This window comes from Geospiza fortis, unplaced genomic scaffold (genome assembly GCF_000277835.1).
Source record: "Geospiza fortis unplaced genomic scaffold, GeoFor_1.0 scaffold10, whole genome shotgun sequence".
NCBI classification, from domain to species: Eukaryota; Metazoa; Chordata; class Aves; order Passeriformes; family Thraupidae; genus Geospiza; species Geospiza fortis.
Genome location: NW_005054326.1, coordinates 866,610 through 880,442, shown reverse-complemented (window position 1 = coordinate 880,442; position 13,833 = coordinate 866,610). Strand labels below are relative to the sequence as shown.

At 45.9% G+C, this 13,833-nt stretch overlaps 1 protein-coding gene across 1 annotated transcript in view; it reads left to right on the top strand.

The window, feature by feature from the left end:
• B4GALNT3 (beta-1,4-N-acetyl-galactosaminyltransferase 3) overlaps positions 1-13,833 on the top strand; it is a 63,490-nt gene that overhangs the window by 26,723 nt on the left and 22,934 nt on the right. Inside the window, exons 3-4 of the mRNA XM_014307014.2 lie at positions 11,905-12,008; positions 12,667-12,744. Coding sequence (XP_014162489.1) covers positions 11,905-12,008; positions 12,667-12,744 — 182 coding nt within the window. The remainder of the gene's footprint in view (positions 1-11,904; positions 12,009-12,666; positions 12,745-13,833) is intronic.

Sequence of the window (13,833 nt, the reverse complement as noted above, 5' to 3'; positions counted from 1 at the left end):
AACAGTGGCCCTGCAGCAGCATTTGGCTGGCCCCTGCAGCCTGGGCTCCAGAAAGTTCAGCTACAGCTCAGCTCATGAATGGCTCTCAGCTTGTTCTGTCTGGGGCAGAGCTCAAACCAGAAATTTCCCAGTAAATAATTTTTCAGGTCCCTGCAAGTTCTGAAAGAGCAGTAGAAATGGTTCCCCTGATTTTATGGAATTTAGGGTAGTGTGATAAAACACTAGACTTATCACACAGGTTTTGTTACTACAGAAGGTAGCACAGAAATGAGTTAAATTTGTAATACAGCTTAAATGTCATTCACAAAGTGCAGTGATGCACAATGTTACCATCATATTTCCACTGTTAAAGCATTTTAATTTGTGTTTCCAACTCCCAGCTATGATGAATAAAATAATAATGGATATATTGATGATAATGAATGAAATAATAATGAAAATATTAATATATTTAAGCTGCATCACAATGAAAAAAACCAAAAACAACAATCTCCAGCAACTCAAACTCCCTATATAGAGAGAGAATGGCAGGAGATGTCATATATAAGGGATTTTTTCCCCTAAGAACATGGATCTCTTTCAGCTTGGTCTTCAGAAAGGATCTGCACTTGGAATCAGCTAAAAATGAGAGATGCAGTTTAACAATTGCTGGCACTTCAGATAAGAAAGATCTTCATCAGCTTCAAAACCCCTCTCAGTGAGGGATGTGCCTATGGACCAACTAAGAGCAGAATAGTTGCTTTGTTTCTTCTCTTTCTGCACTAAGTGCATGCATTATTATTGCATGTACTTTGCTAAAGCAAACTGAATCTTCTCTATCAGCCATTTAAAACTCCTTTAAACCACTTGAATCCTAAACCTCCCTGGTTCTCAGCTGTGCAGTGCCTCACACAGGGATCTTATTTGTAACTTCCTCTAATTGTATGTCTGCACATCTGCAAATGTGCTCATGGTGAGCAGGTGACAGCAGCACACTGCAGTCTTTTCAGAGGAAAGTTCAGGGATAGTGTTCCATGCACCAGCAAGGAGACAGAGCCAGACTGGGCCAGGGGTGGGGGAGATGCTAAACCCAGCTGGGCCAGGTGTGCATTTTGGGGGCTGCTGGTGCCCCAGGACCCCCTCAGCTCGGTCCTGGTCCCGCTGGGCCAAGGGTATGTCCTGACTCTGCCACCCGGAGCATCCCTCCTCCATCACCATCCCTCTCCAGGGGATGATGCTATTGCCATCCCTCTCTAGGGCATGATGCCATTGTCATCCCTTCTCGGGTTTCTGTGGTTGAGATGACCCCCCAGGTGTTAGCAAGTCTTTTTTCCCAGCCCTGCGACCGCCGAAGAACTCGAGATTTGTCAGTTCTGCTTTTCAAGGTTGTTTATTATTTCTTATCTGTTTCATTCCTTCTCTGACCTGCTGAGATCTGTGTGGCAGGTCAGTTTGTGGTACACTGACTGCCCTTAGGGTGATGTTAGCTTTTTATACTAAGAACTATGTGTACTGTATTTACAATAATTTTCCAATACCTATCACCTATGTTAGACAGTCTGTCTCTAAACCAGTCAAAAAGTGTCACCATCACAGCCAAAGATGGAGGACAAGAAGAAGGAGAAGAAGGACAGGACATGCCCAGATTCCTCCATCTTGCTTCTTTGACCCCCATTCTAAATCCCCAAAATTCTACTTTTTCACCCTGTGACAAATTCACTATCATTCTACTCAAACTCTTGTGGCTTGTAACTCTTCACACAAAGTTGGTAATTGTTTCCATGGGCTAAAATCAAAGGCACAGGTGTTTTTGACTCCATGCCAAGGTCTCTGAGCCCCTTGCCAGGGTCTTGAATCACCCAGGGCAGCCAGAGGAATGTCCTGGGTCCCGACAATCCCTCTCCAGCTCAGAATATTCTGTGATTCTGTGGGACAAAAAGTAGTTTCTCTGAACTCCTCCTGGTTCACGCTTTCTTAATTATTTTTGTCAAGTGTGTTGCACAGGCTGGTTTGAGAGCCAGGGCAGGACATTGACGTGGGAGTTCAGACAGAGGAGAAACAGTATTTCAGAAGTTCATATTTTGGAATTATGTCACTGGGTAAGAGCTCTGTAAAAGAGAGTTTACACAACCCTGATTTTTTCTCATAGCAACCCATGTTGTGTAAATAAAGCTGTCCCAGAAGCAAGTGTGTGCTTTGCAGTCTGTCCCATTGCACAGCATGCATTTACTCAGAGGCAGGACTGAAGGAAGGACTGGCAGCTTGTTTTGTCCATGTAAATTTTGAGCCTGAGTCATGGAAGAGCCCAAGCATGCTCTTGTCCCCTTAGTACTCTGAGGTTTGATATTTTAAGTCATAGGTACACAGGATTTTCCATTACTTACCAGAATGTTAGCCTGTCTTTGCACGTTTTTCTGCCCTGACTAGCAGTTGGTATTTGATGATGATTCAGAGGAAATCAGTATTGCAAATCTCAGCTTTGCTAAACAGAGATGCTGGTGTCAGGTTGCATGCCCAGTTCCACTGCAAAGACAGATGAAAGCTGACATTTAGGCTTAGAGGTCAGATAAAGCTTTGAGTGTGGATTTGGTGGTGTCAACCTCTGATGAGAAATTTTGGACATTCTTGGAGAATATCCTGATTTTCCAGTTGCCTTTTGCTGCCATTTTAATTGATGTTTGATCATGTTTACAGCAGCCTTGCAGTACCTAAAGGTGGCCCACAAGAAAGCTGGAAAGGAACTTTTGATGGGGGCGAGTAATGATAGGACAAGAGGGAATAGCTTTAGACTGAAAGAGGGCAAGTTTAAGCAGAAATATTGGGCAGAAATTGTCACTGTGAGGGTGGTGAGGCACTGGAACAGGCTGCCCAGAGAAGTTGTGGATGTCCTTTCCCTGCCCACAGCAGAGGGGTTGGAGCTTTAAAGTCCCTTTCAGCACAAATCATTCAATGACGCCTAAGTCTGAACCAGGAGTTGTAGTTTTGTATTTTGAATCAAAATTGTGGAAGTAAACTTATAAACAGGGGTTGCATCCAGGTTCCTGAAATACTTGGGAGTGGTTTTAGAGCCCCATCCAAACCCCAGTAACATCATTAGAAGAACTTTATCTGACTCCAAATGCAATCACCAGATTGTTTCCAATGTGACATACCCAGGGAGCAGCACCAAAGCAGTGCCTCAATCACTGCACTGTCAGTTCCTCCTTGTTGTATTGGAGACTTGCTCTATCCCTGTGGGTTTGATGTTTATCAGGATGTGTGCTGCTGGTCCCTCCTCAGCAGAGCTGCTGGGGAGCTTTTGTGTTGTCCCACAGTTAGAGGTGCCTCTGTCTCCAGGGCTTTGTTTGATGTCAGAGCAGGATGTCCTGTGCAGAGCCATGGGCAGAACAGTCGTTCTGCTGTCCTCAATTTAAAGTAATTTAAACAAATTTAAACACAAAGTCACTTAAACAAAACATAAGATATTTTCAGGGTGGCCTGCAAGAGTGTTGGTTTAGCTCACCTCCTTGCCTTGAGGTCAGGTCAACCCTACCTGCACCATTTCTGGCAGATATTTGTCCAGTCCCTTCTTTATTTTCCTCTGCCTATAGTCATGTCCATAGTCTGCCTCCAGTCACCACTGAAACTGCAAGTGTAGGGTGGTAAATCTGTTGCAATGCTCAGAGAGACCATGGAAATAACAATTTCAACAGTAATGAGTTACTGCTTTTGAGGTGAATTCCGGGGAAGAAAATGATTACAGCAGCTTTGAGCAAAATAGCAAATAGAAATGGCAAATAGAGATGTAAGTAAAGTGTGGGGGTTTTTCTCGTGGAAGCAGTGAATGGCATTTTCTACAGCACAAAGCCAAGCTGCAAGAAGATATTTTGGGAATGCTGCATCTATGTGGAAGTAGCAAGGTATTGAGTCTTCAAGGAAATCCTCACCCAAGATCAAAAAACAGTGCATTAGCTGTGTTTGGTAAAGCAGTAACAAATGTTGACTTGAAGGTCTGTTGCTCAGTTGATGTTCAGTTTCCCATCCTAGACAGCTCCTGTATTTAAAAAAAAAAAAGAAAATAAGTCTTGGGAAGCTCTTTGGGCAGTCTGTTGCTGCAGTGTTTGGATCACTAGAGAAAAATGCAATTACCAAAGCTTTCTGAAAGCTTTCTGCATGACCTTGTTGAGCTCTCTTGGGCACAGTCCTGTTGCAGAAAGAAAAACAGATGGCAAGGACTGCTGAGCATAAAATTGCTGTTTTCTTCCTTGATTTTTGTAGGTACCTCCTCGTGCTCAGGAGAGGGAAGCTGCCTACCTATGTTACTTCTTATTAATTGCATTTGTTCTGCAACTTTATTCAAAGCAGCAGATCTCTTGGTGGTAGAAAGCATTTAGAAACAGGCATCTCTTTGCGAAATCAGTCCTTACTGATGATGATGATGATGATGCAGTAGGATGAATTAGAGCAGGCAGGGAGCCTGCCAGGTCTGTGCACAAGTGCAGAGCCTGTGCTGTGTTGCACTGAGGTACTGATAAATGGAGGCAAACTTCAGCTTTAAATAACTTGTTACTTCAATGAACAGGCTTTTGTTGCCTCTCCTGTCTCTAAGGGCACAGCTTCACCAAATGGCAGGGAGAGTGCCAGGAATACCACTTGCAGTGATCAAAAACAGCTGGAACATCTGCTTTTCATGCCAGTCACCTTGAGGTTTAGGTAGGAATTTTTCAAGTTGCTACTATTATTTGTATTAAAAACAAAACAAGGCAGAAAAGTGTGTGAGCCACGTCGAGGATGTGCTTACTGGGAGTGAATTGGTAGAAACCCATGCTAATGTTTCAGGATTATTGGCATTTTTGAAACAAAAATAATGCCTAATGTTGCAGTTCACCATCAAAGTAGCAAATTACTTTTACTTTAAAAAGTAAAAATCAAACTCTAGCCTGGTATACAAAACACCTGACTCTGTGTTCCTCTCACAACCTGCTGGTTTTTCCAAGTGCTCCAAGTACTGAATTTCGAGCAAAGGCAAATCTCACACCTGTAAATGTTTTGATGCAAATCCCATATTTTGAAGACAATGAATGGCAAAAGGCTGGCTTGGTAAGTGTGATTCCATGATGAGAACTACTCAAATACCTTTGTTCTTGGCATGACTGGAGTCAGCCCTCTTTGACTGGCTGTTTGAGAACTCTATAGCTGTTTTGAGAATTCTGTAGCTATGCCTGAAGACTGTAAAAGCAGAGAGACTGCTTTTGATGGCAATATTGTGCAAAGAGGCAGCCTGTGTGCAGCACAATGTCCCAGGGACAAGCACACCATAATTGCAGCACAATTGCCATGTTCTGTAAATTAAACAGTGCAACTTGCCAGCAGTTAAGGATTTTAACTGCACAGCTATCATAGCCATAATGTGGAAAATACATTTTATGATTTAAAAGCTTCTATATGTGTTTTATGTGGTTTAAGATGGCCCATGGAATACCTGAAGAGGGTAACAGGCTAGCCAGCATTTCTCCCTGCTGTGCTGCAGAAGTTAGCAGTGCCAAAATCATGGGCTTTTATCTTATGCTGCTGAATGCAGCAGTAGCTGCTCTTCTCCTCAGTCTTCATTTGAACCAATGTTTCCTCTTTCTCCTGAAAATCAGAGTGCTCTGCTCTTCCCCCTTCCCCAGTCTAATCCTTCAGGACCCCTCAGTGGGGGAGAGGAGAGATTAAGCTGTGTGGTTGAAGAGATGAGGATGGGCAGGAGAGGACCCAGGGCTCCTATGGGCAGAAGTCACCTGGGGCAGGGGGCTGTGACTGCACAGCCAGAGCTGTGGCTGGGCACCTCATCTGGCTGTGTGCTCACCCTTCCACGCTCACATGAGCTCCTGAACCTCCTGTGCCTTCAGTGTGGAAAGTGCAGACAGTAAGAGTTTACAGTAGTTTTGCTCTGGTACATTCTTGGTGGAAACAGAGGCATTTCTGGAGCTGATACAGGAGCTCAGCCCTGTAATTTTGCAGGGTAGTGCAGCTACATGATGGTCTTTGTCACTCAAATCCAGCACTGCATCTCCATGTATCGTATCCTCACTGAGCTTGCAGACAGCAGGCAATATTTGCTAGATAGTTGTGTGGCATGGGTGGTTTTAATGATTTAAAAAATCATTAAAGGGGAAAATGTTAATGGGCAGTGGAAAATGTTAATGACGGAAGCAAGATTTTAATTGCATTTTCTGTGAAACCAGTTACTGCTCCAGCCACTGTTTATCAGTTCCTCACTTGCTGCATAAAATACATTTCCTATACCTAGAGGGGAGCAGCAGCAAGGTATTATTTGTGGGTGAGTCTGGCAGTGAGACTGCATTAGGCAGTCAATGTCTGCTGATTTTCCTCTCCTTCCCAAGTGCAGTGCTCTGCCTTTTCCTCCATCATACTTCAAGTACCTTTAATGTTCTGCAGCCTATTGTCAGTTTGCAAAGCCATTCACATAGCAGTGAATCATAGAGTTGTACCTGGAGGAAGAATGGAGTAATTTATTTCTGCACACAAGGTTCCTAACCTGAGCTTTGTCCCTGGAGGAGGTTAGCAATCTTATTTGTAGGTTCTGCACTAACCAGAAATGGAATGGTTTGCAGGACTCCCTCTGTAACAACTGGGTTTCATGCTCCTTGAATCCTTTTAACTGCAGGAGTGATGTTCCAATCTTGACCTGAGGACAAGAAGTTCACTCTTTTCTGTCTGTCCTTTTAACTGACCTAAGTATGTATTCAGAGACTCCCTTGGCCTGGCCCTACCCTTGGATTGGGGATTTTTGGTAGTTTCTCTGACCCCATCTGTGATGCATGACTTGACCTAATTCACCCATCTGTCCAGAAATTGTTGGCTGTCTCTTTTCACTGTATCCTTCATCCATATCTCTGTTTGTGGAAGGTCAGATTACTCCTCATCCTCATGACTTCTGGTGTTGTGGGGCTATGTTGGTGTGTGTGGTAGGCCAGGAGACAGATGGGCATTGCTTCCTCTGCAGAGTGGCACCAGCAGTAGGGTTTGCTCTGGTGTGTGGAATGCATGTCAGACTCTCTAATCACCTTCTTATGTTCAGTTTCAAGCAACTTCACCAGCATCTTTTTTAGTATGTTTGCAAGGTACCTAGTGGTAATGTCAGGGGGTATTGGGTACTGCACCTGCATTCCTGTTCAGCCAGGAGGAACACTGGGAAAGACCTCAAATGATGCAGAAGTCCCATGGAATAACAGTAAGTTGAAAATATTCAACCAGGATAAGAGAAGAAATAAGACCATCCAAGGGAGGGTTAAAGCATCAAGCCATGGTGAGGGGTCTGTGGATGCTGGGGGTAATGAAGAACAGCACCCTGCTTCATTCCTGACAGTTTCTTTCTTGCCCTGTCCTTGCAACAAAAAGAAGAGGAGAAGGGTCTCATAAGAAGGAAAATGCTTTTGTGCAAAACAGCCTGTAGAGCTGCTCTTTCCTGAGGCTGCTGAGTGAAATCATTTAGCAGGGTTATAAAAGGGCTGGCTAGAATGGGGGTGTTAATAGCATTTGCAGCTATGTAAGCAGCAGTAACAACAGCAGAGTAATCAAATCTCATCTTTCAGAGGGGAAGCTGATCACCTGAGTGGGTCTGGGATTTCCTCTTGCACCATTGCCAGGTATCTTCACAGGCTAATTGAAATGTGGAGTGCAGTCTGGGGCCAGGGGCATGGCAGTGGCTGGGTGGATCTAATCTCTGAACACACACAGCAGCTCTGGTCACACTCCTGCCCTGAGGCCTGAGAACTCCCTGGCTGCTGCTGGCTCTTATCTCTGCCTGTGGCTTTCTGCTTTTTAAAAAAAAATATATTTTCCTCTTGACCTGGCCTTCAAGTGCATTGCTCTGGCAGAGTCATAACTGCTGGGTGAGATCTCTTCATCTCCACTTGCAGCTTCCTTTGCTGACTTTTAACCCAAGAGCAGTAAAAAGCATGGCTGAGAAGAGGCAGACGTGGTGCTTGTGCCTGACCAGACCCTAGGCAAGAACCATGTCCATCTTATTTTCTCTTGGTACAGCTTTTTTGTCTCTTAATGGTTGACTCACTGCAGCTGTGGGCAGCTGGCTCCAGACTGGCTGCCTCTTGCAGGGGCTCTGCTGTAGGATCCAGCATCTGTTCCAGCCTCCTCTTCAGCTTCTTGCCTTTTCTTTGTATTCAGCTGCCTCTTATTTCCAGTAGGAAGCTTGGGTCCTGAGGGTTTCCCATCATGAATCCAGAGGAGCAGCTGAGGGTTGGCCCTGCTGGGCATTTGGATCCTCAGCAGGCATCTGCCAGCCAGCCTGATGGGAACAGGGACAAAAAGGACCACTTTTCTCTGAGCAAGAACCACTTTCATGGCTCTGGTCGATCCCTGTGAGGGACCATTGGGGTACAAAAGTAGAAAGAAAGATGGACCTCTGCTTGTAGAGAGGAGATCAGACTGATGCCAAGGAGGGGGAAAGATGTGGCAGCAAATCTGGCTGCTGCTCCTGGCAAGCTGTGCCTGCATCAGTGCTGCCTTCCTTGGAGGTGTTTGAGGTGAAAAAATAGCCTTGGAAGACACCTGGTGTGCTTTGGGAAGTGATGGGAAATGCTTTGGGAAGTGAAGCCCAGAAGAGAGAAAGGCAAGGAGCTGTCTCATGCGTCTGTCTGACAGGCTGATGGCAGCAATGCCTGGCCCAGCATCTTCCCCTGACTTTGAGACAGGCTCTTCCCAAGCCTTGGATTTCTGCCTTCATGGTTTTTCTTTTTTTTAGCCAGAACCAGTTTTGTAGAGGGACTGGAGCAAAACCATCAAAACTAATAGTCCTGGCCTTCCTTCTTAGCAGCACTCAAGTGTTTGCTGAGGTATTTTAGTTCTTGACTCCTGCTTTTTTCCAGGCCTAGGCTTGTTGACTTTAAGTAGCTGTCAAGAGAGTGCTCGAGGCAGTGAGCAGTGCTCGGGGAGAGCTTGAGGACAGGCTGAACCCGTGGTAGGGACGTGGCCTCAGGGCTCCCCTCTCCAGCTGTCACACAGCAGTGGAGACCTGCAAGGCCATGCCTTGAATCCTGTGATATGCTGTGGAGAAAATCTTGGTGAGCACTTGGCCTTGGGAGGTGTTCTGACGGCAGGAAGCTGCAGGAGATCTGAATTTTCTGTGGTTTCCTCCCTTTACTGAGGAAAGCATGGGCAAAGCCAGGTGCTTCTTCAAGGGTGTCCCGTGGAGACCCCCAGGGAAAAGCCAATCTTTTCAGAAGGAACTGGAGTGCCAAGAACCTTCCCTAAGGGGAGTGTTGATCCTATTATATCCTGAAAATAATTTCCTACCACGCTGGAGAATTGGCTTGTCAAAGCACAAATTACCCAGCAAGGAAATCACTGCCTCCAGATTAATTCGTAGCTCCTTTGTCTGTTCTGTGCTTGGCTGGTGTGTTAGGTAAATATTTGTACAACACAGAGAATTGCCTCCCTTTCTTCTCTTTTCCAAGGGTCAAAGAAGTGTCAGCCGTTGGCACTTGTGTGCAGCCAGGCTTCTGTGTTTGCTGGGAGGCAGGCTCCATGCCAGGATGGAGCAGCCAGGGTGGCTGGCTGTGGTGGCCAGCAGCCCTTCCCAGGAGAGGCAGGTTGCTGATGCTTTGTCCTGAGCTTATTCCACAGGGCAGTGAAGTGCTGAGTGGAACAATGAAACCAAATAACCTCTCCCCTCTGCACAAGAGGAAAAAACCTGCTGCTCTTGGTGTCTTCTTGGTGAATCTCTGGGGGTGAACTGACTTCTGTTGCCTATTTTTTTTCCTGATTTACTTGTTTCCTCTCTAGCCAGCTGGGCTTCAGTGATCCTTGTGGCTCCCTTGCAACTCAAAATATTCTACCCTTCTGTAGGTCTATTCTCTAAAAAAAAAGCAAGTGCTGAATTTCACATGAACTAAAATGTGTTTCAGCCCCATTCTGAGTGTGTCCAGTTGCAGGACTCTCACAAACAGTAGTTTCTGCCTCATTCCTCTGAACAAGGGAGAAACTCACCAGTTACACATAAAATTGTATAAAGACAAAGGAATTTCTCCTTTTTTTCTCATGACAGTCAGTCCATGAAGCACAAGTTGTTGTTAGCTGCATTTATCAGTAGGTTACTCACCCAGTAACTGAAAAATCTTCTGCAGAAGGTAAATACCTGACCTTGCTGTTTTTAGTCATAAATTTAAATGCATAGCTTCAAATCAGAATCTGGGGGTGAGAAGATCTTGATCAGAAATTTGTGACTGTTCAGCATCTAACAGACCTGAATGAAACCCACACATCCCAGCCAACACCCCATCAGGAAAGCAGGACACCCTAGTTGGCTCTGAGCCTTGTCTCTCACTTGAATCTCTGACTACTTTCATGTTTTTCACATTTTTTGCACTTTCTTTTTGTTAATTGCCCCCCTTTGATCAGGAGCTTTCTGCTCACCTCTGCCAGACCCTGTGAGATTCAGGAGCAAGTAGAGACAGAGTTCTGCAAGCCCGTTTGTGGTTACAATAACAGGCCAAGAGCTTAGCACAGCCAGGGAGGGGGATCTGGCAGAGGGCTGTTTGTGAATTCTGGGGTGGTTTGGGGTTTGCCTTGGCCTCTGTGTAGCCCAGAGGTTTTTGGGGGATGATCTAAGCCCTGTGGCTTGTGAAAGGCCTCTCCAAAGCAAGCAGATGGAGCATGCTCCTGCCTGAGGCACAGCGAGTCTCCGTGCTGCAGATTGAGTGGGCATGGTGTAGTTGGGTGGATTGGGTGAAAATGGTGTGCTGCCTATGGAACAGCAGGTGTTTCCCCAGCAGTTCTTCCTCCTCAGGACATGTTCCTGCCCCTCCTGGCTGTAGGAATAGTGTAGAAGGCTCAGACTATTCTTCTAAACACTCAGACCTGAAGCTGTTGGGATGGTTCCCTGTATATACCAAGGCAGCCAGCTCCTTTGGGCTTCCTAGAGCTTTGGGGATGATTTCCAGTTGTAAAGAAAATGGGGGGAGAGCCTGAATACTCTCCTTGGTGTGTGGGTATTGAGGTGGTTTGCCACCAGCCTGGGAGAAGCCAGGGCTGATGGAGATTTTGGAACTTCACTCCAAAATGTTTGTCAGATCTGAAAATCCCATAGTGTGAGGCGCTGTAGCCCTGCTGGGAGGTCTGAGCTCTGCTCACCAGCTCTGCTAATCTGATTTACCCAACCCATTAGTGATAGGGGCAGCAGGCACAGGGAGAGCTGTGAGGTGCGTCTGCTTGTCTTTGTTCCTCCTAAACCCAGGAGGTCACTGAAGCTTTGGAAGGAAATCAGAATTGATCCTGACTTCTGGATTGAGCAGAATGAGAGGGGAAGGGAGTTTCAAATGAGGTTGCTTTGAACCTCAGAAGGTGACTTCTCTTGAATAGCAGTGTCCTTGACTGCATCACTGCCAATATTTTAGGGGTGGCAGATGAGTATCCGTAATTTCCTTCAAGAAGAGAAAACTGAAGCTTTTATTGTGAAAATAGGTGCATATAAGAATAATATTCTTTTGATTGTTAAGCTAATTAGTAATCTAGTTATTATCTTATTTTTCTTTGTCAGTGCTAATTGATTAAAATTTATATTCTTTAGCTTGACTACTGAGATTATCTGAGTAATTTAAAGAATGTTTGTAGTCCTGTGGTGATTAATGAAATCTCTGATATCTATCTTAGAACTATGAATCTTTAATTTAAGTACTAAATTAATAAGAAAGAGGGAAGAGCTTTCAAGAAAGATACAGGCAATTTTTCTCTCTGTGCCAGTCTGCCAACTCCAGGCACCATAAAACAACTCCACATCTCTGCTGGACCATTCCAGACTGTTAGAGGTCTCTCAGCCCTGCAAGACCAGTTCATACTGGTGACTGCTACACTTTCTTATTTTAAGCAAAAAAAGTTCCCTGACACCTTTCTGTTCCCTGACACCTTTCTGTTTCCTCTGTACAGGATATGAAAGCTGGAGGGAGCTTGCTAAGGTTCTGTCAGACCCCAGTGCCCCAGGTGGGGACACGAGCCTTCAGCTGGACTATCCACAGAAGCTGGGACACCAGGTGAGGAGGCTTGGGCTGCCTTCTGAACATGCAGAAGGGCAGCCCTTCCTTTCTGATGCTGGCCCCAAGAGACAGCTCTGTCTTCTCACAGGAAAGACAGCTTGCCATAGGCAAAATCTGAGCTGAGTCACAGCAATGCGAACCTACAATGGCTCCACTGTAGTCAGTTAAGGTATTTTAGATGTACCAAGCCATGGCAGTGGGATGAGGCTGGCTGGGCTTGTGGCACAGGAAGGCAAGACAGAAGCAGAAGTGAAAGGTCTGCAGAGAGTTCATTGCTCTCCAGTGAAGCACATCTCAGTACTGTAGAGTGAAGGCAGTGCTGGAAGAGCTATTGCTTGAACATTTTTGAAACATAGATGGGGGAATAAAAACGCCAGAGAATGACCCAAGTTTTAAAGTTATAACATACTGGTATCCTTTTCCCTCATATAAATATGCTGTCAAAAAAAAAGAAACAGGGAGCATTTTCACCCTGTTACATCCATGATATCTGGCCTGTCCTTTGGAAAGGGAGCTTGAAAACTTGTTTTATTTTCTCCTATGTTCTTGTGAGGAGGTTTGAACCCTCTTGTAGAGGTTGTGTAGAACCACCTTGTACATGTCAGTGCTGTGCCATTTTTCAGGTTATTTTGACTTTTCTCTACTTGTATTTCAGGTCCAAGAGCTGCAAATAGGTGGGAGGAATAAATCAAATTACGCAGCTGTTGGCAGCCCTGTCCCATGGATGCCAGAGGTGGGTGCCTTTCCCCATCATTTTGGGTGAGGGGGGTTATGGCTAGAGACCTGTACAGCAAAAATGAAAGGCATGGAAAGGTATGGCTGGAAATTAATTCACTTTACTAGAAGTCCACTCCCTGCTTAGTAACACTTACACACCTGAGTAATCATCTGGAAAGACTGGAGTGTCAGGATTCCAGATAATTTGGTGTCTCCACAGCTCCTCAAGGCTCCAAGCACCCACCTGCAATTCCAGGCAGCCCTCTACCTTCCTGAAAAGTGAAGTTTATTCAGGGCTGGGGAGTGTAGGGCCAATCATTCAATGAGCAAATACATGACTGTGGCATGCAGAAGTGTCACACTGCTCTTGCTCTGGCTTTTGCCATCCAACCCCTGTGTGTCGTAGGTGGAGATTTCTCCACTTCAGTGGCACTTCCATGAACAGAGACCCTCTCTGATGACCCTTGCAGGCTGGGGTAAACACTCCCTTTGTTTCCTTCATGCCTCAATTATTCTTTCCTCCCCTGTTCCCTTATCTCATCATTCCTCTTCAGATAAGGGAGCAATGCAGCCTGCTTCTAATGAGAGGGACACCAGCCAGGGGGCATTTAGTTAATGGAGCCAGCTCACTAAATTCCTCAAGGTGATTAGAGACCTGCACAAATTAAGGAGCCTCTGTGAGTCCCCAGGGGAGAGGGAGCAGGCTGCTGGCCCTGCACTCAGATCTCCAGATCTCACTGGTAATGGAGGGAGAGTGGATGCATCCAGCCACAGCAAGGAGCAGTTCAGGTCCTTCAGGTGCTATCCAGCAAGGAGCAGTTCAGGTCCCTGCAGCCTTGGCTTTCCTGGCAGCAGCAGCAGCAGCAGCCACCTTGCAGTGCCCAGAACCAGATCAGGCCACTGTTCTGTTCTGTGTCAGAGCATGGGCTGTGGGGTGCTGGTCCCACCTGGAGCCCTGGAGTCTTCTCCAGCTGCAGGGCCTTGCAGGCAGAGCTGCCTCCCAGATCAGCAGCTGCTGGCCAAGAGCCAGCAGGATGTCAGGGACAGGGCTGCTGCTGTGCCCAGGGATGACTCTGAGCATTTGCTGCTCCCTTCTCCCATGGCA